This window comes from Protopterus annectens, chromosome 2.part1 (genome assembly GCF_019279795.1).
Source record: "Protopterus annectens isolate FY-2018-M chromosome 2.part1, PAN1.0, whole genome shotgun sequence".
Classification (NCBI taxonomy): Eukaryota; Metazoa; Chordata; order Ceratodontiformes; family Protopteridae; genus Protopterus; species Protopterus annectens.
Window position 1 is genome coordinate 1,408,182,076 of NC_056729.1, and position 24,236 is coordinate 1,408,206,311.

General features: G+C 38.6%; 1 protein-coding gene across 1 annotated transcript in view; it reads right to left on the reverse strand.

Moving 5' to 3' along the window:
* KIF3C (kinesin family member 3C) overlaps nucleotides 1–24,236 on the reverse strand; it is a 1,444,108-nt gene that overhangs the window by 468,208 nt on the left and 951,664 nt on the right. The window contains exon 3 of the mRNA XM_044062885.1: nucleotides 19,147–19,269. Within this exon, the coding sequence (XP_043918820.1) occupies nucleotides 19,147–19,269 (123 nt within the window). The remainder of the gene's footprint in view (nucleotides 1–19,146; nucleotides 19,270–24,236) is intronic.

Consider the following 24,236-nt stretch of genomic DNA (forward strand, 5'->3'; position numbering starts at 1 on the left):
ATGTTTTGGGTTGTCCACAGTATTTTACAACACTTCTATTCCCCTCCATATTTATCATGCTTGGCATATGTATAATTTTTCTCTTTATATTTTTAACACAATATTACAATCCCAGCCACCACTCCATAAACCTATTCTGTCATTATATTTTGTAATGTCTAGTTCTTCTTTACATAAAGTTTTCAAATACCCTTTCAAAGTCTCTCTTTCTACCTCTGTTCGAAATTGTACATGAATTTTCTTTTATGTTTCCCTGTTAAATGCTTTTATCAGATAAAGATTCCATGGGCTACAGTCTTTCTTTTTTACATATTCTCCAAGAAAATTTTCATTGAAAAAACAGTCTCATATATAATGTCACAAAATCCCTCTGTTAATAAAAAATAAATGCTCTTACCTTGTGTGCACCCAAAGGAGCTACTAAATTTTCCCACACTTTATACCTGCCCATTTCTTTGTCTTCCTTAGTTTGGATCCTTACCACTTACTTCCTTTTATCATTTTATTTTGCTTTCTTTTCTGCTATGTCACTTTTGCCTTCTTTTACTTTTTCTGCATATGTTTCCTTTTTCATCTCACCACTACTCTTCAGGATTGTCTATGCTTCCTCCTTTTGTATTTTCTCCATAATGTCCCCCTAGGAAACATCTCCTTCATTTTGTGGCTCTCTCTGCACCAACATTTCTGTAAGTAAATCATCCCACAACCATCCTGACTGGAGGGTTGTAATTATGCGTCCATCATTTTCTAACTCATGTCCATCAGATTTCTTTAAAACATTTCTTCAGAATCCTGCACACATTCTCCTGTCTCAATATTTGCCTTCTCCTGCATTTCTTTTACCACTCCATTATCTCGGTGATTCTCCATCTGCCTCCCTGTTTCTCCAGGCTGCCTCTGCTCCTGGAATGGAAACAGGAAGTGCTCCTCCAAAATGGGTCTCACTTGCAACATTGATGAGTAGGGGAAATTCCCTGATGCTCTCTGGCCAAATTTCTTCTGTTAGTATAAATACCACCTGGAGTCTCCCCTAAAAAGAGGCTACTAGTCTAGTGGGACAACCAGTCAACAAAGAATAACAAGAAAAAACCTGGGCATCCTCTGCTCTCCAGGACAAGTCAGCCAGCAACAGGCCATTCTTAGATAACGTCTGTAAGAAGGCCTCAACCATTGCTTATATAAAAAGCACATATTTATAAAGGCATTAGCAAGTCATAAGCAAAGGATAAAAATCCCTGAGGAAACAGAAGTGTTAATGGTAATGTAATACTGATGTACAAAGATAAGATACAGCCTCTTGAGGAAGATTTTTCACAGTATCTCTAATGGACAGGATGGCTTGTTTTTCAATTTGCACTGTATGAAGTACTTACTGAAAAACACATTCTGTTTTTTTTTCTCAAAGAGCAAATAAGTCATCAAATGTTTTACACATACTGTGTTCAATAGTTTTTTAGTGGATTTTTTCTGAAATAAAGCAGGGGATTTTTTATTCAGATAATGTATTTTGTTATATGAACATGAAAGCATAAGCTTAAACATATATATTAAACTACTGTTCTCTGCTGAACATTTTGTTGATGTCAGATTTGACTTCTTTCATTGTTTTCTTCACTCTTAATTATTTTCACATATGCATCCAGAGGTACTGGCCATTTCATAGAAGTCAACCTTCTTAAAATATAGTACTTTAATTTATGTCTTGATTCTACAGATGTGTTTATCCAGAGGTATGTTACTTGGTAACAAACACTACTAGTAAATCACAACAAACTTTTAAATAGTGTCAGTGGCACAACAGGTAGCACACTCACCTTTGTTGCTGAAGGCTGTGTGGTCTACTTTCACCCCAGGTAGATGGATTGCTGACAATGCAGTGCAGTATAAGTGGGGTGCTGCATTCCTGAGTGTGTCATCTTTCAGATGAGATCTTAAACAGAAGCCCAATCTGACTGTGTTGGTGATAGCTCAGGAGAATGTAGAATATCCCATATCACTTATTGAAAAGAGCTGGCCAAATTTTCAGAAATAGTATGGTCTCCTTTGAAAATAGGCTACTAGTCTAATGGGACTAAAGCAAGAAAAAAATAAATAAATATGATATATCTGGCTTCTCTGTGTCTCCATGGTGTGCTAAATTTTGGATATCACTATTTGCACACATTTGAGTGAAACAGTGATAACCCAAAACTGATGTGCACTGTTTGGGGGAGATTTTCCCATCCTCTATACTGCTAATCAGTGAAGCTGGTATATATTATTTGTGGGGTAGGGGTTTTCCCACTTTCCTTTATGAGCTTATCTATTACTTTGCATGTAATGAGCAGCTTTCAAGGAATTGCAAGGTAGGACCTGTATTCTGATCAATTAGGCTTTGTTATTTCATACTACAGAATGACATTCCCCTCTGATCCTGTTTTGATGGAACATAGTGCCATATGAACAATATTAGGCAAGCAATCACAGGAACCGTAAGATGTCCAGTAAAATACACCTTTAAGCAGACACATTGAAATGTTCTTACCACCCTTTGCATGCACATAATCGTACTCACCACCCAACTCAAGCAAGGCCATACAGGATAGCCCTCGTGTAACGTTGCATATACTTATCCACTTTTCAAGACTAGGGTTTTCAAGGGTAGACAGAGTAGTAATTTGTTTGACCTAGTGGTAACATTCCATAGGATGGGAAGACTTTGAGTTAGGAAGCTATCTTGTTTATTTCTTGCTGTATACCTAAGTCCGCAGTATAAGTTTTTGTAGATCCATTATTTTTCTAATGAAATAGGAAGTCAACAGGAGTGACTCTTTTATGGCTTGGAAAGCATGATACACCACTTCAGTGCAGCTGGTAGGCTAGTAAGTATAAGGAGATTTGTACTAACTTATTGGGATAGCTGAAGGATTTAAGACCTTTCATTTTCTTGATCAAAAAAGTCACTAGGACCTTCTCCGTTGAGCAATACACTTGGATTTGTACATCCCAAAATGAGCATTATATTCAATAATGGGTCTGATAGGGGAAGAACACATTGGAAGGATGATTTCTTTAGATCTTGAAGATATTCCCTTGGAAATTAACTGAGCTAGATAGCAGGATTGCCTGACTATGATGGAAACATGATGATTAATTAAGAGAGAATTATTCACATAATTACCTGGTTTCTTGTGATCGTGTATGTCTGAAGAGGAGTGCCATATATAATATATGAAGTGGAAACAGCTTTTTGGTTGAATGCTGCTAAGCTGCACTTTTTTGCTTTTAGCTTGAGACAGTTTTCATTACACCAGGTAGGTGCATACTCCGTCCCTTGCTGGAGGTGTTTAGTATCAGTGAATGAGAAGATAACAGTAAACAGCAAACTCTGTCAACCATACTTCCAGAATAAGGGACTGGTGGTCTGAAAAATTTATTTATTTATTTATTTTAAATTTATTTAATATTTGTTGACCGGGAAAGTCCGACTAGGTTCCACAGATCCTGTTTTCAGCAGAGGCCCGGGGAGGAATGCTCCAGAAGCATGTCTTTAGAATGTGGGAGGAAACCGGAGTACCCGGAGGAAACCCACACGAACGCAGGGAGAACATGACAGGGAAGGACCCAGCATTGATCCCTGTGGTAGCCCACCATTACAATTTTATGTTCAGAGAGGGTGCCAGCAACTTTCATACCTTGGGATCTGTTGAATTGGATATCCAGTTTGCAATCCAGTGGACAATGCATAGGGTTTGCATTAAGTTTGTCTAATTTTTCATTAATACCAGCATGACAGATATTTTCAAAAGCCATGGTCAGGTCAAGATAGATAGTGTGCACAGAGTGACCACTATCCACAGTCTCTGTAATCTTTCACATAAGTTTACTAGGTTCAGAAGACAGGACCTGTCCTTCACAAAACCAAACTCAGTGGGATCTGGGCTCTAGAACAGTTAAACATATATTTGCATAAATGAGTTTTGATATGATATGTTCCATGGCTTTGCATATAAAGTTGGAGAAGCTGATGGGCCTATAATTACCCAGGGCTATGGAGTGGTCACCCTTACATAGGGGAGTCACAATTGCTGTTCTTCAGGCATCAGACACAAGACCTTTGGATAGACTGAGGTTGAACAGCTAAAGTAGAGGCTCAGATAGTACATGCTTGGCACAGATGATCATACAGCTGGGTATGTTATCTGCCCCCACAGAAGTATTGTTTTTATTGTTTGACAGGGACTCTAAGACCCATTCCAAGGTAAATTCGGGAGAAACAAAATTTTAAGGAATAGTGGAGGCAGTACTTTGGGTATAGAGGATAACATTATCATTACATATGCCTGTTAATGCACTGGGTATATTCTTGGGATTGGAATGTGGATATGTTCAGTGCACTGAAGGAAATTATTTGCCAGTCTATTGCCTTAAGGGAAGAAGGATTTGTAGCTTCATTTGATATCTTTGGCAAACTTAAGTTCATATTCTGCTTTACATTTGCCAACAATGCTCTTAAGTTCCTTGCTGGCCTGTTTCAGCCTGGGCTTACAACTTTTCATTATTTTCTTATTTTGTCATCCAGTTTATTAATAAAGAAGATCCATCAGACAGTTGCATTCCAGAAGTTACCATAATATTTAAGGCTGATGACAATGGACTTTACTATGCACCTTTTTCAGTGCTTGTAAAAAAATAATAAACTGTAGGTGAATGCAGTAGACCTCTCAGATGGGTGCATTTGTAGAAGATTGATGGAAATTTTGCATATGTCTAGTAAAAGCTAAAGCTTGCTCTCATAGGTTATAGTTATAGGTTAGTACTAGGCTAACTGCCCTTACAAGCTATTTTAAGCCTAGCCAGTTATCCCTTGTGAGACTCAAACCCTGCACCTTGAGTTTGTAAGGCAAACACCTTAACTATTAGGCCACCCTTCCTTAAATTTGGTGGTGGAGTGGTGCCACTATATGTAATAGATAAGATGATGGCTACCCATTGAAATGCCAGCACTCGAAATGCAGACTGTCAAAAAGCTGAAAAAAAGGACAAAAGTCCTGGAAAAGAGCAAATCTTGAAAATCACTCTTCACCTTAAAACTTTTTTTTGCAGTGAGGGCATGCCCCCCCCCCAACTTATATAAACTAATTCAGAGATTTCCATACCACAGAGAAAAAGGGCATATTCTGAGAAATGGAAATCACAGACTTCGTATATGTAAATCTGTTCTTTCAGCCATTCCCTCTCTGCATTTTAGGACTTGCTGTAGCGGGTCCTGACATTTCAAAGGGTTACTGAAGATTGAATCAAGGGTGATAAGATACAGGGTGGAGTACAGGGATGGGGCTAATTAGTAAGCACCAAGTCAAGGATATTAGATTTTCTAGTGTGTAGTTTTACAGTTTGTTCCAGTACATTGGTATTAAGAAAGTCTTGGACATGTTAATAATGTCCATTTTTAGAGGTGCAGATATGCCTGGCAAGTAAGGATTTGGTTTGATATTTATCTCCTCAGATTGTGACAGAGATCTGTAGCTAGAAATTAAATAATATTTGGAAATGTTGAGAGTGATTTGGATCACCAGAGCTTCAAATGAGAGTAGTGGATAATTTCATGTGAAGTAATGGTATTTCTGACAAATGCAGAAAGGCCTGAAAGTGTGATATTTGCTAAACCTTGGTATAGTGTGACTGTTGTCATTGCACTGAAACTATATATTAATAACTATATAAGTGATGTCAGTAGCACAACAGATAGCACACTCCCCTTTTTGTGCTTAAGGTTCGGAGTTCTATTCTCACACCAAGTAGATCAATTCCTGACACTACAGTGCAGCATAAGGGTGTGCCACACTCCTAAGTATGCCATCTTTTCGGATGAGATGTTAAACCAAGGCTCCATCTGCAAGGCTTGGTGGTAGCTCAGGTGGATATAAAATATCCCGCAACACCTATCAAAAATAGTAGGGGTTCTTTATTTAAAAAAAACATTGTGTACAATACTATTTACAAACTTACATATTTGCATATTTACAAATGTATACAGTGTACAAACTTCCATTCCTTTCCATTAATGTCATACAACCATAGAAATTCAATATAATGTTAAACTTCTGTCTTCGTTATATTTGACTCCCATTCTTTTTTACACAACCAGCCTCTAACTTTTCTTAAAATTACTGCTATTTTCCATTTACCATTAAACATGATTTAATTTAACCTTTTATTCCAAATGGTCCACACAACATAAAATAATATTTTCTCTGTTTTACTAATATATGCCTTATTTTTATGGCTATAATATCCATACATAAAAATATCCATATTTATTTCATTTTACCACAATTTTGCAACCCTTATACATTGTAAACAACATGCTCCATATATTCTTCTTTACCATGATATATATAAACTCTTTCACACAGATTTTTTATATGGCATATTTCCCTTTACTGGTAATTTATTAATCACTAAACTCCATAAAAATCCTAATATTCTATTTGCTTATTACACATCGCTTTTTGCACTTTTACAGCTTTAACTTTTTCATTCAGTAGCTCAGCCCAAGGATAAACATAATAATACTATATAATGACATTTTATGCCACAATACCATTTTCTATTCCATCGATTTTTATTTTCCATAATTTTTTTCTTGATAACATCTCATTACTTCTTTTAAAAATGCTTTTCCTCTTTAGAATTTTCTAAAGATATCCCAGTGCTGCTTAAAGTTGTACTTTAGTAAATTTAGTACTAACTTTTCATTTTTATCATTTATCCAAAACAAAACTTTATAGAAATTCAAGGAAGCAGTATACACAATTGGGCTTATTAATCTTAAACCTTCATCTTTCTTGTCCATGTACAGGACTCCTCTCTTCACTGGATTTAATCTTGAACCCCATATAAAAGAAAAACATTACATGTAGTATTTATTCTTTATATATTGGCAACATACAGATATGAGCTAAGTATACAAACTTTCCCAGTATAACTGAATTACTCAAATAAACCTTTTTATTAAATGACAGCTTGTATGTTTTCCAAAAACCAAAAATCTCCCTTATTTCATCTAGTATCCTATTCCATTGTTCCTAACTAAATTTCAACCCACAATCTTATTCCTAACACAGAGGTTTCTTTAATTGAGAAAGATACCCCTCCTATCTTTACTATATCACCCAGTTCTTTACTATTTTTCTTTATTTGGCACTAAACTAGCTATGTCATTGTATCAAGCCTGGCTAATTCTCTTCTAGAATGTGTAAAATCTATTAATCAGCTTACTGTTTAATTTACCCCTGACTTTCGCCAGGGATTAACTCTAACATGTGGAACATGTTTATTCTTGTTTGCTTATGTAATCTTTGTGAACATTATATTTGTAACATGTTTTATTGCTTCTGTTTACCTTGGAGCTTTTCTCCCTGGGCCTCTGCTGAAAATGGACATGCATCCAGTCAGACTATCCCAGTCAACAAATGTAAAATAAATAAAAATAAATAAATAAATAAATAATTGTTAACAAAAGTTCATGTTATACTGTATCAAAAGCTTTACTTAAATATTCTATTATGATCTTGGTCTCATCAGTCTTGTTTAGAATATCATCCATAATTTTCCTATGAATAATACAATTCTTGACATCCTTTTCTCTTTAAACTAAATATGCTATCTTCCATAATAGTTTCATTTTACTTTTCATTCTCTTCTGAATTTTCATAAAAATCTTATAATCTTTATTGTTCAATACCATAGGTCTCCAGCTTTCAATTTTATTTTTATCTTCCTTTTCCATACACATTTAAGTATACCAGTGCCTAAATTTGAATTCATAAAACTGTCATTTAACCACTTATTCATTACTTTTAAAAAAGTATTTTTCTGCCAACCCATAAACTTCTTATAAAATTGGTATCCTATTCCATCTGATCCTGATACTGACTGTAATCAACTTATTAATCAACATGTCGAAATACCTTATCTAATTCATATAAAGAAATCACATTTTCCAATTTCTTATTTTCTTGTTCTGTCAATTTTATAACATGCTATTCTTTTTTGTACTTTCTATCTTGAAACATTACAATATTTACAATATTTATAATTTGCTCATGAGATTTTCTTACCTCTTCTCTGTCATCTTACATTTCTCTCATTATACTAGTATTCTCTTTAAATATGCTGCTCAAATACACTGATACCTCTTTTTTTACCTTGTAAATAATATATTTCTTTAAATAATAATTCTTTAATTTTCTCTTGATTCTTTTCATAAATTCTCCTTTCTCTCATATAATTTCTTTTTTTCCTTTTCAAATTCTTTGAAGCTTCCATGTACATTGTTTTAATTTTTATTTTTTCCACTTTTCTTACATCTGACTGCCATTCTAAAAGACATTTTTTCTATTTTCTTTCAACGCTAGCCACCACTTAGATCAGTCTTTATAATACACTATAGTGGAAATGTGCTCTTTTCACAAATGCATACATATTTTTTATATTTTCATCCCATAATTTCCCATTTATTCTTTTTATTCCTTTTCCCAATATAATGTGCTCCTTATTTTCTTGAATTTATGTCCATATGGCTGCGTGATCTGAAAAGCCTGCTACAACTTTCTTTCCCTTAGCTATATTTAAAACTTGTGATACAATAAAATAATCTATTTCTGTCTTATGTATACCTCAACTATATGTCCACAAATTATTATTCCAAATCTTTAAATTGCTACATTTTATAACTTCAAAAATGTTTTTAACATCAATTCCTCTCTTCTTCTGTTTTCCTCACAAATTACTATTAAAATCTCCTATTAACATTATAGTCATATTAACTACTACATAATCCAAAATGTTATGAAATAAATTTTCCCTTTCTTTACTTGTAACATAGGCATACAGTGCTATAATTCTATATACCTGATTATGCCAGCTGAGATCTACAGTAGTTAATCTTCCCACCATTGGCAATGCTATGCTCAATATTTTCAGTGACTTTCTACAAAGTGCAACTATGCCAGAACATATTTTATTTCCAAGGTTCCATATTGTATCTCCTCCACAAAGTTTCTGTTTTAATGTTTCTTCTTGTGTCACAAATCTTACATCTTCCATTATAATGTCAACATCCCACTTACTATACCAATTAAGAATGGCTATTCTTCTACTTATATTTTTGATACTATTTACATTTACAGAAAGCACTCTAAGGTTGTCATTATGTCTATGTTGTAGCTTACCAGAAGTTGTATGAATTGAAAGTATTTATCTCATTTGCATTATTCCTTTCCTTTCTTTTTCTCTTTTAAACTTACCTCTTTAAACTTTCTTTTTTCTGTCTTTTATTCTTTGCCAATTTAACTCTATTTACCTTTCACTATTTTCCAATTTATGTCTTTCTCATCACCTATTTCACAACCCTCTTCTATATTATATTCTGTTTCATTTTTCTTTTCATCCTTATTACTATTTTTACCCTGCTCTTGCTTCTCTGCTTCCTCTTTACCTTTTATTGGAACTGTTTCATCTCTTCACATATTCTTCTCATGTTTGTTTTCTTCTTCTTTATCCTATTTTTCAGAATTACAATCCATCTATAAATGCCCAATTTTGTTACATTTATAACACTTCAAGTCACATTTTGCATCATGACTTATTTTCTCACAAATATAACATTTTCTCTTATCACAATCACTTACGAAATTATCATCTTTTCCACAGACAAAACATGTTTTCAGTTGGCCCAATATTTTACAATGTTTCTGTTACCCTCCACTTTGATCATACTAAGTATATTAACTAATTTTCTTTCTCCGTTTTCAGTACAATATGACAGCCCCATCCCCCAGTCTATAATTCTTTATCATAGACTTTGCTAATTTCCATAACTTCTTTACAAAGATTGCTTAAGTGTCTCTTTAAAGCCTCTTTTCAATTTCAGTCTGAAATTGAACATGCATTTTCTTTTTTGATTCTCTGTGAAATGATTTAACTGAATAAGAATTCCATGGATTACAGTTCTTTTTCTTCCCATACTCCCCCCAAGACTTTCCAGAACAAAACCAGTCTCAAAAATAATGTCACAAAATGTCTCTTTATGAATAAGAATAAAAACTCTTACCTCCCAAGCCTTCGCTCCCATTTGGGCCATTAAATTATCCCAAATGTCATACTTGTCCATTTCTTTTTTTTCTCATTCTTTGTGTTGAATTCTCAGCATAATTTTCCTTTGATTGTTGACATTTCCTTTCCTCTGCTCATCTCTCAAATCTTTCCCTACAGTTTCTTTAACAGTCTTGGCATATGATTACTTTGTCTGGCAATCTTCTTTAAAAATACCTTCCAATTCTTCCAATTGAATATTGTCCTTAATTTCACCCTATACAACATCTTTTCCACTCTCAGGCTCACTCTGTAATGACAATTCACTCAAAATATTACCCCACAGTCCTCCCAAATGGAGAGCTGTAATAACACATCCATCATTGTTAGGAGAGGTTGTTTCTGATTAAACAAATTCTACTGAAACAGCTCCTCAGAATCTTGCAGAGCTTCAAACACTGTAGTGGCAATTGTCTCAGTTGCTATCCACCATTGAGATCTCTTTGAGTGCTGTTCTACCACCAATGCACTAGGAATGGAACAAGCATTCTCCTAAAGAATAGGGTAAGTTCCCCAATGTCCTGGCCAAATTTCCCCAAGTAGAATAAATATCACCTTGGGTCTACCCTAAGAAGAGGCTACTAGTCTAGTAGGAATAACTTGGACAACAAAGGATAAAAAATAAATAAATGTGTTTCAGTTGAGGAGGGCCTGAAGTTTGGCATCTTTTGATTTATATGTCTAGCACTGAGCAATGCCGCCATGATGTCTGGGTTTGAGTTTGACTGTGCTGTGTAGGACTGTCCAGTAGTGGGACTGTGTCTGAAAACACACTATGGGGACAGTCAAGGCTTTAGACAGTATATATAAGCATTAGTATGACAGGTGTAAACCATTTCAGGTAAAATAAGGAAGTCTTATACCATCTCATCCAAGGTCATCACATACTGAATTCCTTAAGAATGACATCAGCTAAATAGCCAGTTGTTAAAAACAACTGTTGTTCTTGGAATCTATGTGTCATACTTGGGGAAGACAACAGACTACTCAAGGCCAATGTTTTTCATACCTCTAACACATGCATAACACATGCATAAGTTCTATCATGTCCCCATGGATGGAGAACTTAAGCTCATTCCCTCCTACATCAGACACTACGTCATAATTATATTTTTCTGGTTTAGGCAAGTTTGGGAGTCTTGTGGCATCATGGATCTTGGCTCTGGACAATAAGGTCCCTCTGTGAAAGCAATCTTATTGTGCCTTATGGGCTCAGGCCCACTTATTTGGTGACTCTTGGGTGATCAGTGTGGATTTGCAGTATGTGTGAGTGAAGAAGGAGTAAGTGTTGCCTTGTGTGCTGAAGGCTAGGATCTTTTAGGGGGCTTGGCATTTGTTTTACAGCCTAGGCATACGTTATGAGCATAGCAGTGTTTTGTGACTGATGTTGGGTTGTGGAGGAATGATGCTTACTAATAGTGGGCTGATGCAAGAAGTTTGCCTCTATCTTTCTTAAATATTTACATCTCTTACAGGTTATAGCCAATGCTCATCTGACTGACATTTCCTAGTCTCTGATACCTACTTGAATGTTCCTTTGTCCTCACTCTTTTTTTTCTTATACGCATTGCTTACTTCTCTCCTCATGATCAAGATTTTTTTCTCCTTGTTCCTTTCTATCACCTGAACCTTTGAAATTGAAACTATCTATAGAATAATTCCATTAATGTTACTATGTCACTATCTTATTCTTGCCTCTATCTCATCCCTTTTAAAGTACTACCTGAATCTCATTTTTTATCTTGTATGTTAACAAATGAATTTGCAATTTGATTGTTTGTTTGACTCTTGTCTGTTTCACTCTCTGTATTTTTATAACTTTGGAGCTGTCTGTATTTTGTATAATGATGGAGCTTTTCTCCCCGGGCCTCCGCTGAAAAAGGACATTGTATCCAGTCGGATTTTTCTCCCGGTTAACAAATGTAAAATAAATAAATAAATAATAAATTATACTATCAACTGGTAGAACCAGTGAACAATTGTTAAGCATGAGACAGCTTCTACACTGTTTTAGAATACCTAATGCAATCAGATTGGCTACGTACAGGCAAACCTAAGGTGATATTCTGAAACTGGGTTAAAGATGACTCCCCTATTAGTACTACCCAGCTACTAGTATTGCTGGCCTTATTGCAGCTACTCGCAGCCAGGAAAGTACAGTTGTGTACACTTACCATACATGTAGATGTCCGAGTGTATTCACTGTTGCAGTCATTACAATTGGGTTATCCTGCTGACAGGCTACCCTCAGTCAGCCTGAATTCCAAAGTCTAGGTCTGGTGTCAGTTGCTGTCACCTCTTCCCTGATGTCAGTGCGCCAGGGGTATAAAAGATGCAGCCGATGCCATTTTCTTCAGTTTTTCTTGCCCCAGATGTCAGGTGCCCCCAAAAGGGTAGGCTAAAAATATGTCAATAAAACATGCATGCACCAAAGTATATATTTTGCCTTCATCTACAAGCAAATACACCACATAGGTTGTATAGAATAGAGAAGTACAGATAAGTTCCAGCAAAGAAATGGGGGATGACGGGTGGGTAACCTGGACTGCAACAGTGAATACACTCGAACATCTACATTTATGGTAAGTGAACACAACTGTACTATGTTTTTCATGTTTCACTGTTGCAGTCATTACAACTGGGTTGAATCCCAAAGCTAAGGTTGGTAGGCTGGGGCTAAATAGCATTAGGGGCAGCTATTAGGCCCTGCAGAACTGCAGTGGCAAAGCCTGCCGTGGATTTAGAGTAGAGTGGTAAGTGATAGTGCTTTGTGAAGGTGTGCACTGAACTCCATGTGGCAGCCTCTAAAATGTCTTTGGTTGGTACTTCCCTGAGGAAGGCTGCTGAAGTGGCTGCTGCTCTGGTTGAATGTGGCCTAATGCCCTTAGGTACTGGCTTGCCATGTTGAGAATAGCAGAAATGAATGCAGTGGCCTATCCACTTTGAAATAGTCTGCTTTGAGATAGCCTTTCCTTGTGATCCTGCAGCATATGCCACTAGGAATTGTTCTGTCTTTCTGAAAGCTTTGGTTCTGTTCAAGTAGAAGCATAGCTGTCTGTCTATGTCCGAAGAATGCAGAATTCTCTCCCCCTTATTCTGTGGGTTTTGATAAAAGATAGGCAGATGAATAGTTTGGTTAAGGAACACACTGGACACTACCTTAGGCATAAATGTGGGGTTTGTCCTCAGAGAAACCCTGTCTGGATAAAAAATGATGAAAGGTTCCACAGCCATGAGTGCCTGTAGCTCTGAGACTCGTCTTGTAGAAGTTATTGCTAGGAGCAGAGCTGTTTTCCAAGATAAAAACTTTATATCAGCTGCAGCGGCTGTCTCAAAAGGAGGCAGGGTGAGTTTTTCCAAGACATAATTGAGGTCCCATGCAGGTATTGGTGATCTCCTTGGAGGCCTTAAATTTTTGGCCCCCCTGAGGTCTTAACAAAGGATGAGAAAAGATTGGTGGCTCTGTATTGTAATGAGCCGAAATGGCAGAGGCATGAATTTTTATAGATGAAAAAGATAGACCTTTGTCCAGCATCTCAGTCAAGTATTGCAAAATCTGAGGAATGTTTGGTACAGCTGTATCAATTCCTTGTGCCTGGTTCCAAGGGCAGAATCTCTTCCATTTTCCAGCATAGGATTTTCTAGTACTAGGCCTCCTGGCATCCAAAATGACATCCATCACCGCATTAGTGAGAGGTGTGTTTTGTATGACTACATTATCCGCCATGCTGCCAGATTTAAGGTCCTGAGTTGGCTGTGCAGGATCTGATTGTTCTGCTGGGACAGTAGATGAGGTACTTGAGGTAAGGTCCAGGCTGGGCATTGAGACAAGTTCCTTAGGATTGGGTACCAGTACTGGCATGGCCAGTCTAGGGCAATCAGTATCATTTTTGGCTTCTCCTGTCTGACCTTTAGGAGTACCTTGGGGAGGAGAGGCAGAGGAGGAAAGGCATATACTGTTAAGTTTTTCCAGCTGAAAGATAGGGCATCCACTTTCCATGCTTGTCTGTGATAAGTCCTTGTGCAGAATCTCTTTAGTTGGCAGTTGTGAGGGGAGGCAAATAGATCTATGTCCGGGCATCCCCATTTCCTTGTTATCATGCTGAAGACTTGTGGATCCAATTTCCACTCATGGGGATCCATGAGGTTTCTGCTTAGTTCGTCTGCCAGAGTATTTATCTTTCCTGGCAGGAATAGTGCCTGCAGATGTACTTGGTAAGTCAATGCTGTGTCCCACAAAGTCATGGCCAGTCTGCAAAGGGTGTATGAATGAGTGTCTCCCTGCTTGTTTATGTACCACATGACCGTGGTATTGTCTGTTTTTATCAGTAGTTGTCCCAGATGAAGTAGGTCTTTGAAGGCTGTCAGGGCATTTTGAACAGCTAGCATCTCTTTTTGATTGATATGTAGATGCATTTGGTTTGTGGACCATGTGCCTTGAATACATCTTCCTGCCATGTGGGCTCCCCAGGCATAATCCGATGCATTGTTATTGTCTGTGTGGCTGGGGGTAGAGTGAATGGCTGTCCCTTGTTCTGGTGACAGGCCTTCGCCCACCATCGGAACTCCTGTTGCAGGCAGGGGATGAGAGTAACTATTGTTTCCAGGCTGCGGCAATGTTGAGTCCAAACATTTTTTAGGTACCATTGAAGTTTCCTCATATGCAGTCTTGCATATGGAATTAGTAGAATGCAGGATGCCATGAAGCCCAAAGCCTGCAGAATTTTTCTTGCAGATAACTGGGCCTTTGTTGCCAACAGTTTGAAATAGGTAGTCAGTTGTCTTCGCTTGTGTGGCGTGAGATAAGCCATCTGGGCAGTTGTATTTAAGTTTGCACCCAGGAATATTATCTCTTGAGAGGGTACTAGTTTTGATTTCTGTTCATTGACTGTGTACCCTAGGCATGATAGTAATCTCTTTACAAATGCCAGATGCTGTAGTAGAATGTCCTTGTTCTCTGCTTGAATGAGGCAGTCATCCAAATAAGGATATATTTGTATTCCTCTTTGTCTGCAGTATGCAATTACTGGTGCCATGCACTTTGTGAAGAGCATGGGCGCAGTAGATAAGCCAAAGGGCAGTGCAGAGAATTGGTAGTGTATTGAACCAGCTTTGAATCTGAGGTATCTTCTGCATGTTTATCTGATTGGGACATGCAGGTATGCCTCTTTTAGATCTAAAGTCACAAGCCAAGCCTTCTTGCCCACCATGGGCAGAAGCTGCTGAGAGTCAACATTTTGAATTCTGGAATATCCAGATATGTGTTTAGAATAGATAGGTCCAGTATTGGTCTCCAGGCTTTGTCCTTTCTGGGTAACAAGAACAGTCTTGAATAGAATCCTTATCCCTGCTCTTGCTCTGGTACTTGTTGAATGGCCCTCATGTCCATGAGGGATGAAACTTGTTTTTGTGCCTCTGCCCATTGATTGCGTGGCAGGTCTGGCATACCGTTTGGCCTTGGCAGAGTGTGAAAGTGGAACCTGTGGCCTTGTGATACTATATTTAGAACCCATTTGTCCTGGGTGATCATGTGCCAATTTTGTGAAAAAAGTGCTAGTTTTCCCCCCAAAGGGGCAGCCAAAAGATAAGTGCTTGGAGCTGGAAGGGGAAAGTCATTGAGACTGTTTCCTGTATGGCTGTGTTTTTTCCTCTCCGCTCTTGGAGGTAGAAGCACCCCATTGTTTAGGCCTGTATGACCCCTGGGGCTGTGATCTGCCTCTGGGGCGTCTGTATCTGCCTCTTTGTGAGCTATCGGACACTGGAAAGGACCAATTCTTTGTAGGCCAATTCCTGCTAAACATGGGAGGCTGTACCTGCAAGAAATCCTTGACTGTTTGCATAGATTTAGCTTTGTCCTCCATTTTCTTCAACAGCTCTTCTGCTTTAACACCAAACAAAGTATCATGCTGTAATGGGGAATCTAATAGTTTTGCTTTAACATGATCAGGCAAATTCTGTTCTAATGACAGAACCTGTAACAGCGCCCTGCAGGAGGCCTCTAGAGAATCAAAACCACATTGCAAAGTATGCTTTCCAACTTGTTCAGCTGCATGCCATAAATCCTGCATTTCCTTGTTGTCTGCACATTCTGAATTTGTTGACATTTTCTGTTTAAGCAGTGACATAAGATATTGCTGATATTTAAGCATATGAAATTGACAATTTAAGGCTCTTACAGCCAAGGTTGCAGAAGTATAAATCTTTTTATCTCATCTGTCTAGGGCCCTGGAATCCCTATCAGAGGGAATAGGGTTTCTTTGCAGTAGAAGCCTTGACCCCTTTGGGACCCTGACAAATGGTTTCTGGGTCAGCAGCAGGATTTTTATAAAGAAATTTATGTGAATCAGGAACCCTGTAGTATCTGTCTGGCTGGTGGTAAAGAGTCTGGTGATAGACTGGACTCTGAAAATACATCATCTACAATGTCTAAAACAGGTGGGATAGCAAGGGGCCTGTGTTGACGCAATAAAAGGAAGTCTTGGAACCTTTTCTTGGATTCTGAGTAATCTTGGCTCTCCCAGTGGAAATGCTCCCTCATAGTATGCAGTGTCTCCCCAAAAGAATAATCCTCAGGAGGGGAGGCTGAAGGGATAGATTCTTCAGCATCAGAGTCCTCATAGGGAGGAAGAGAATATTCCTGTTCAGATGAGGAATCAGAGGAAATGGAAACCTGGTCTGAAGATTCATATTCTACCTATTGCCTAGGCCTCTTATCAGAAGGGGGATGGGAACCCCTGATCAAAGTAATAAGGTCTTCGGCCATTTTAAGCATCTGTTTCTTAGGCATGGAGGCCTGTCCAGGAGAATGCTGTACTTGTTTCTTCGTCTTTAGAGTTGCTTTAGCCTTTGCCTTTGAAGCTGAAGTAGGTTTTACATATAACTGTGTAGGTCTGAAAACACTCTCAGAAGCCGATGCCTGCTCAGCGGCTCCGGACCCATCTGAGGGAATAGTTTCCGAGAGTCCAATACCTTGAGTTTCCAGTGGCCTCATCGGCTCCATGTGGGAGTCGGAAGCAGCCTGTGGCTCTGAGGTAGCGGGCATCAGGGGCTGCGAAAGCGCCTCACTGAGAACCGGCGAACCGGCGACAGGCCTAGCAAAAGCCTCATCATTGGTTTTGGATCTCGGATGCCTGTCCTTTTCTTTTTCCTTGCGCTTTTTATAAACTCCGGTAGTCGGTTGTTCCAATGGCATTATGTAATTAAATCTTCTGCCAAAATAATGGAATGCAAAATCGTACCGACGCTTAATAGTGCGTTGGTTAAATCTAGCACAAAACCGACAACTAGCAACGTTATGGTCAGGACCTAGGCAAGGAATACAGTAAGAATGAAAATCCTTATGAGGTATTTGCTTCCCACAAGAAATACAATTGTTAACTTTTTCTGACATTGGTCTAGAGCAAGAGAAAAGTTTCCCCAACGGGGTACTTAGCTTTAATGAAGACTTCGGATCTGAATTTCGAATTTGAAAAACTCAGGAGTCGACCAACCGGCACTTGCGAACTGCTTTTGCTTTGGGCACCGCGCGGCAAAAAAGACTGAAGAAAATGGCGTTGGCTGCATCTTTTATACCCCTGGTGCACTGATGTCAGGGAAGAGGCGACAGCAACCGACGCTGGACCTAGACTTTGGAATTCAGGCCGACTGAGGGTAGCCTGCCAGCAGGATAACCCAATTGTAATGACTGCAACAGTGAAACACGAAGAACATTCAATGTCCCTTTGCTCCTTCTTTTAAAAGCAGGTCTCAGGTTATTTGATGATTGGCATCCTCATCCCAGACTTTGCAAGGGTCTGTAGGCTTGTTATAGCCTTCTCCTTGCAGGTGCTCTGAATAACATGTACAGCAGGTCAACACAAGATACCTAAGCTGCACAATGGTCCAAAATTAAAACTGAAGAAGTTTCTACCAAAATAGCAACCAGATAAATGAGGTAAGTCTCATACACACTTCCCAATCAATGACCCTGCACTCCTTCTCTCAGCAAAATCCAAGTAGTAGCACTAATCTCAAAGTGGCTTCTAAGTTTTAAGGATTTGCAGGTATTTGGTTGTTTCATGTACGTCTAGGAAATAATGGTCCTCTGGTTCTCTCACCAGGAGAAAAACAGAACCACTAATCTCAAGATGATTCCAGAGAAGTGGTTTGTAGGCTACCAGTAGTCAGTAATCTCGCCTCAGATGTTGTAGACTTTAAATGTAAGACAGAAACAAGGAGTCAATACATGACAGGTATTTCAGTGTGTAGTAAATAGGTGGGAAGATGTGAAAGAGGGGATAACATGGGTGGGTGGGCCTTCATAATTTGTACTTCTAGTACTGATTACTATGAGCAGATGATATGGAAACAGGGAGGAGCTTCCAAACTCAAAGGTACAGTTTCAGCATTCCTAACCAATCCCACATGCCTGGCATTTTTATGTGACAGCTCTCAAAGATTAAAGCCTTTTCTGTTCTGCTTACATTAAATAAACATGCTTCTTTACAGCTCCTCCCAAAAATCAGCTAGAATTAGTCTCTTGGCAGTCAGAAAATGGAAAACAAATCTTTGCTATCTGGCCCTAACAAAGAACTTTCAAAATGTCCAAGAATAAACAACTATAAAGTAAAACAATTTTGAAATAAAACAAATCTGAAGTAAAACAAAAAACAACAGAATAGAAACACTACAAGAGTACAAACCTTAAATGAAGAATTCCAAAGCAGTCACACAACATCTATACTCAAAGATTAGTGGCAGCTCAAAGAGATGAAAACATTTTCCTGTATACAACATATGTGCAAGACGTTTCATCATTCATTGCTAGGTTTCCCCTTACATGACATTAAGAATTACTGATTTTGCAGTATGGCAATAAGAATCTCATTTAACATATAGGCAAGCCTATTGCCACTTCTCATATCTTATTAATTTTTATACAACAAAACTGTACCACCATGAATAATCTACCTGCCAGCCAGACTCATAGTTTCTCTCATGTATTTAAATTACAGCTAAGGTGCTCACCTTTTTAAGCTTCTTGGTCTTGAGTTCAACTTCCTGCTGAAGGGATGAAAATGTCTCTCGTAGCTCCACTGTCTCCTCATCTCTCAAGAGCATCTCTTGCTGCATTTCTCTTTCTCTGCGTTTCTGAAAAATAAAAATCGGTGATCATCAGATACTGTTTATATTAGTCACTGAGAACCTATAAGTCCAATGTGAAGAGTCTTTAAAAGGCTACTGAAATTGTATACGAAACAGAATGCTAACATCTAATATAAGATGTCTGTCTCATTTAGTATATGGTTTTGTAGAAGATGGCAGGATTCAACAGTTGGCTAGGAGCATTATCTACGTGAAGGCATCCTATGTATAATGAAACAGAACTGTATCTTATCAATACCTATTACCCAATGAGGTGATAGGACTTTAAAACACTTAGCTTAGAAATAAGATCTTGAATGGAATCTGAATAAAAAAGTTAATTTTATATGCTTCTAGTCCTTGAATTTGTTTGTGTAGTTGTGGTACATTTTTCTGTATGGTGGAGACTTTCCTCTCCAAAGTCCTGCCATTTGCAGATAGATGGGCAACTGTCAGGACAAAACATCAAGAACAGGGTACTGGAAGAGGATGACAATAGCACAGAAGCAGAGAAGAAAGCAACACATTGTATAACAAAATAGTGGTAGAGTGAAGTACTTGCCTTAAGAGATAAACCGTACTACAGCATTTTTTTTTGTTAGCACAGTAGGTCTAGCGCTCCACCAATAGGTCTGGGCTCTATGCCTCCCTTACTGTATGTGTTTTTGTAAAGCTCATGCTGAATTTACTGGTGAAAATACAGCTGGATTACATAATTATTTAATATTTCAAGGGGTCCACAACCCTTATTTGAACCACTCAATTAGATATCATTCAGGACAGTTTGCATTATGTACCAACATTAGGTAATTAAACATTCCATTTTCAAAACACATCTGCCATAACCAGCAATTAAACATCCCAGGCTTTAACTTCCCCATTTGCATGTTATCCCATTATCCCAAACATACAAGAACACTCAGTAATCACTGAATAATGAGGAATATGTACCATGTCCAAATTTACAACGTGGCCTAGTAGCATAGGTGTGCATTGCAAAAGAAGTATCTCCCAGAATATTCTTCCAGTATCTGAAAATAACGGTAGATGTGATTGCTATTACCTGCAAGAGCCATTGCCAGCCTGCCTTATCTAAAATAACCTGATTGAGCACCAGAGTGCATCTTGCAAAGGGGGTATCAGTTTTCACAGTGCAAAAGCAGCTGCGCCATTGACCCTTAACTATAGACCCTTAACCAAAGAGCAATACAATGCAATATGTATATAATTACTCCCTGCTTCCTGTCATCTCCAACACTTATCTTTCCCTCTACCTCTTTGTCATCTTAGAACCAGGATATTATGTCAGAAATGCAACTTTTTAAAATGGGTGAAATACAGTGAATGTAGAGAGAGCCACTCCATACACATGGTAAGTGTCCCCAACCAGTCCTTTTAGGGTATCTGTGCCCACAGTGCTACTTCTCATTTTACTTTATCCTGGTAGAAGATCAAGGCTTCAGTATCTTTGAAATGTTTTATAAAGGAATGCTAATAAGTGAGGTCTGGATTTAGGCACTTCTTATCCATTCAATAGTCATACATACAAACATTATAACTTATTATCTATAGACCGGAACCAACTAGACAGCTGCAAATAATGTCATCTTTGAAACGCCTTGTCTTTCACCCTGGCCTTATAGTTCACGCATTTCAGAAACATAGCCTCCATTACAGAATACAGACATTTTCAAAAAATCAAGTCCCGTGCTATCCAGTCCTCCCACAATACTGGCATCTTATCAATCAGAAAATCCCCACTGGCCCATATTTTTGACCAAAGAGATAGATGGGTAGACAGAACCCCTTTCTTTTTAAGAAGCTTAACAAACCACTTTTACCATCCCACACCCCCAGGGTCCCAAACCTGTCTTCTTAACCCATGATGCTCTCTATTTTTTCTGTCTCATGAGTATCAGTTTTAGAATCATGAGCATTAATTCTGTAAATACCCACACCAGTCTCAAATGCATTAATGTCTGGACAACATGGACTGCGTCTGCCACCTGTGCATATCTCTCCATTTCTGGTATGCCTAACTCCCTAAAGTTTGTGGAGACTATTAGCTTCTTCCTAGCCATCTTAGGATGAGTACCATTCTGAAAAATACTCATAAACATCTTCCGAAGTTTCCTCATCAGTTGGTGACTTATTAGCCCTAGCAGGCATCCAGCTAGGAATAGAAATTTGGGAAGTAGATATATCCAAATGGCCACAATCCAAACCATGAATGGCAAATGCTACCTCTTCCAAAATTTTAATTTTTCCCATACTATCCTAGAGAGCCTGCTGCAAATTGATAACTACAATCTCCTCATAAAATGGCAAAACCAATCCCATGCTACTCACAGAATATCTTGAGTTGGAATATCCTGGTATGTAGTGGCAGCAGGATTGTCTTCTCTTTGTTTATTTTTAAACCAGACAATGTTTCAAAGTAGTGGAACAAGGTCAGGATGTTTGGAATATTCTTTTGAGGATCCACTACCCATAAAATACAGTCACCTGTGTACCATGCATCAGTAATCTGTCTTCTCCATGGCACAGGAATGTACTAACCTTGTCTCAATTGCCACCAAAACATACTTAGGGGTTCTACTGCCAAGATAAATGAGTGAAGACAAGGGGCAACCCTGCTTGGCTTCTCATTTTAGAAGAATAGAGGTGTAGCAAAAAAATGTTAATCATCACCTATGCTTCCAGGCCTGTATAAAGCAACTTGCACTATTCCAGAAACTCACCTCAGGCCAACATAGTGTAAAACCTTCCAAGTGTAGTTCCACTGTAGTTTGTCAAAAGCTTTGTGAAAGTTGATAAATAATGCAGTGACAGGTGAGCTTGAGCTTGACTCCTTCTCTAGCTGCTGCGCATTTATAAAGAGCACTATCAGCCCTGGGATGCCCTTCCTCCCACACATGAAACCCTGTTGAGTAGCAGCAATGAAAATGTCTAACAATTTCCCCAGTCTCATTGTCAGTCCCTTGGCCAACACTTTGGTTTCTAATGGAATAAGTGACATGGGCCTAATGTGCTTGGGCTGTGCCAAATGCTTACCTTCCTTTTTAATCGGTTTATCTTGTTTTCAGTGTCTTTATAAATTCTGTACAATTGAGTAGCTCCTGGCTCATTTAAACAAAGCAAAGTACTTTTAATGAATAATCATTATAAGCTGTTTAAAGTAGACTGCTGTATCCGTATCTTCAGGTTTGTTTGTGGTAGCATGTCACTTTGGACACGCCTTTACTGTGCTTTTACATTAGGAGAACTGGGGTTATTCTTCTAGTGGCAGCAAGTGTTTACCTGGTCTGTCTGAGCTGGGAAACACACAAAATCACCCCGTCTCTGGAACAGGCTCCCCATCCATGTGAAGCAGACTTCCTCCCTAACCCAATTCAAGTGCAACCTGGACAATTGGATGGGGAACAGGAAATTCATCCCTGGTTTGGCACCCATGTCTCTAATGGACACAGACAACCTGTAAATGGTTCATCTCCCAGGCCCTAGCTTGTAAATGTATCTTCTCCCAAGCCCGTGCTTACACTTATCATGGGTATCAGAACTTGTCAGAGATTTGGGATGCATGGCTAGGCTTAAAAAGGCCCTTGTGGTCGTTAGCCTAGTAAACACTTATGAACCTATGAACAAAAGGGCTCTAAGTATTTTTTGCACTTCTCTTATATATTGTGACTGTACTTCAGCGGTTAAAAAAAGCTATACTGTCTGCTTCTGCTTATGTAGTTAATTGCACTGTATTACACTGTATCTGTTAGCTGTAAGGCTGTTGTAGGTAGTTTGTGCGGTCTTACTATGCTTGGGCTCCAAACCAGCTATTCTATATTTAAAAAGGAGTTTTTCTGCACCCTTGTGGCAGAAGTGTGCTGATCTAACCTGTCTGAGTTGGGGACTGCTGATGAAAGGCTTATTGCGTGCTTTCCTGATTGGTAGTTAGCTTAAAACTTGTTTCTCTTTGCTCAATTTTAAGCCTCGCATTTGTGAGGTGCTGCTCTTCACTCAGGTAGTTAGCAGTGCCCTGTATAGACACATAAGCCTAGAAGCTCAGTTTTCCCCTAAACAGCTGTTGGTGAAACCCTTCCAAGCTTTTCTGCTGCTCTAGGACCAACTCAGCTGAGCATTGAGCAACTTTGGCTTATTGAGCAACCTTAGCCTACACAAAGTATAGGTCCCTCTTGTAGTCTTGGCAGTACCAGCACAGTCCTGTCAAATTAAACAATTCCCTTTCTCAATAAAACATACAGTAAGACCCTGCTATCACAGACAGGCAGTTTCCCATCATCTCTCTGGCCAGACTGATAGACATATGCATCCTGAGGCATTATAGCAACTGTCTCATGTATACTGACAACCACTTACTCCTGAAACAAATAAATACTTAATGTCAGAGATGTAGTTACACTATGAAATTGGAGGCAAGCCTCTCACATAAGGACAAATCAAATGCCAAACAGGTTGTCAGCACACACACACACACTTCCCACACTAAATAAGGATACGACACATAAACCCACATATGTGGAGGTACTCACTAATAACTTAACAAAAGATCAGAGGCCTCCCAAACGGAAACCACTTACACACATAACAATGTAAAAAACAACTACAACACACAACAAATAAGCTCATAAGATGTAACACCACAAAACCTAATGTACTGGTCATAGGTGACCCCATTGTGAGATACACGGATGTTCTCCTTGCCAGGCTGCATAAGGAGCAGGTTACAGTTAGCTGCCTGTCAGCTGCCAGGATCCATCAAGTCACCCAAGCACTGAAGTCACTCAACCACAAGTACTGATATGACTATGTCATAGTCCATGTGGAGGCGAATGATTTGAGACATACCTCACTAAACTATATGAAGAGAGACACGACTGAGTTTTCAGATTGTGTCACAGGCAGGTATAAGCCTCGCCTTAAGCAGCATTCAACCTTCTCCAAGGATGATCCCACAATAC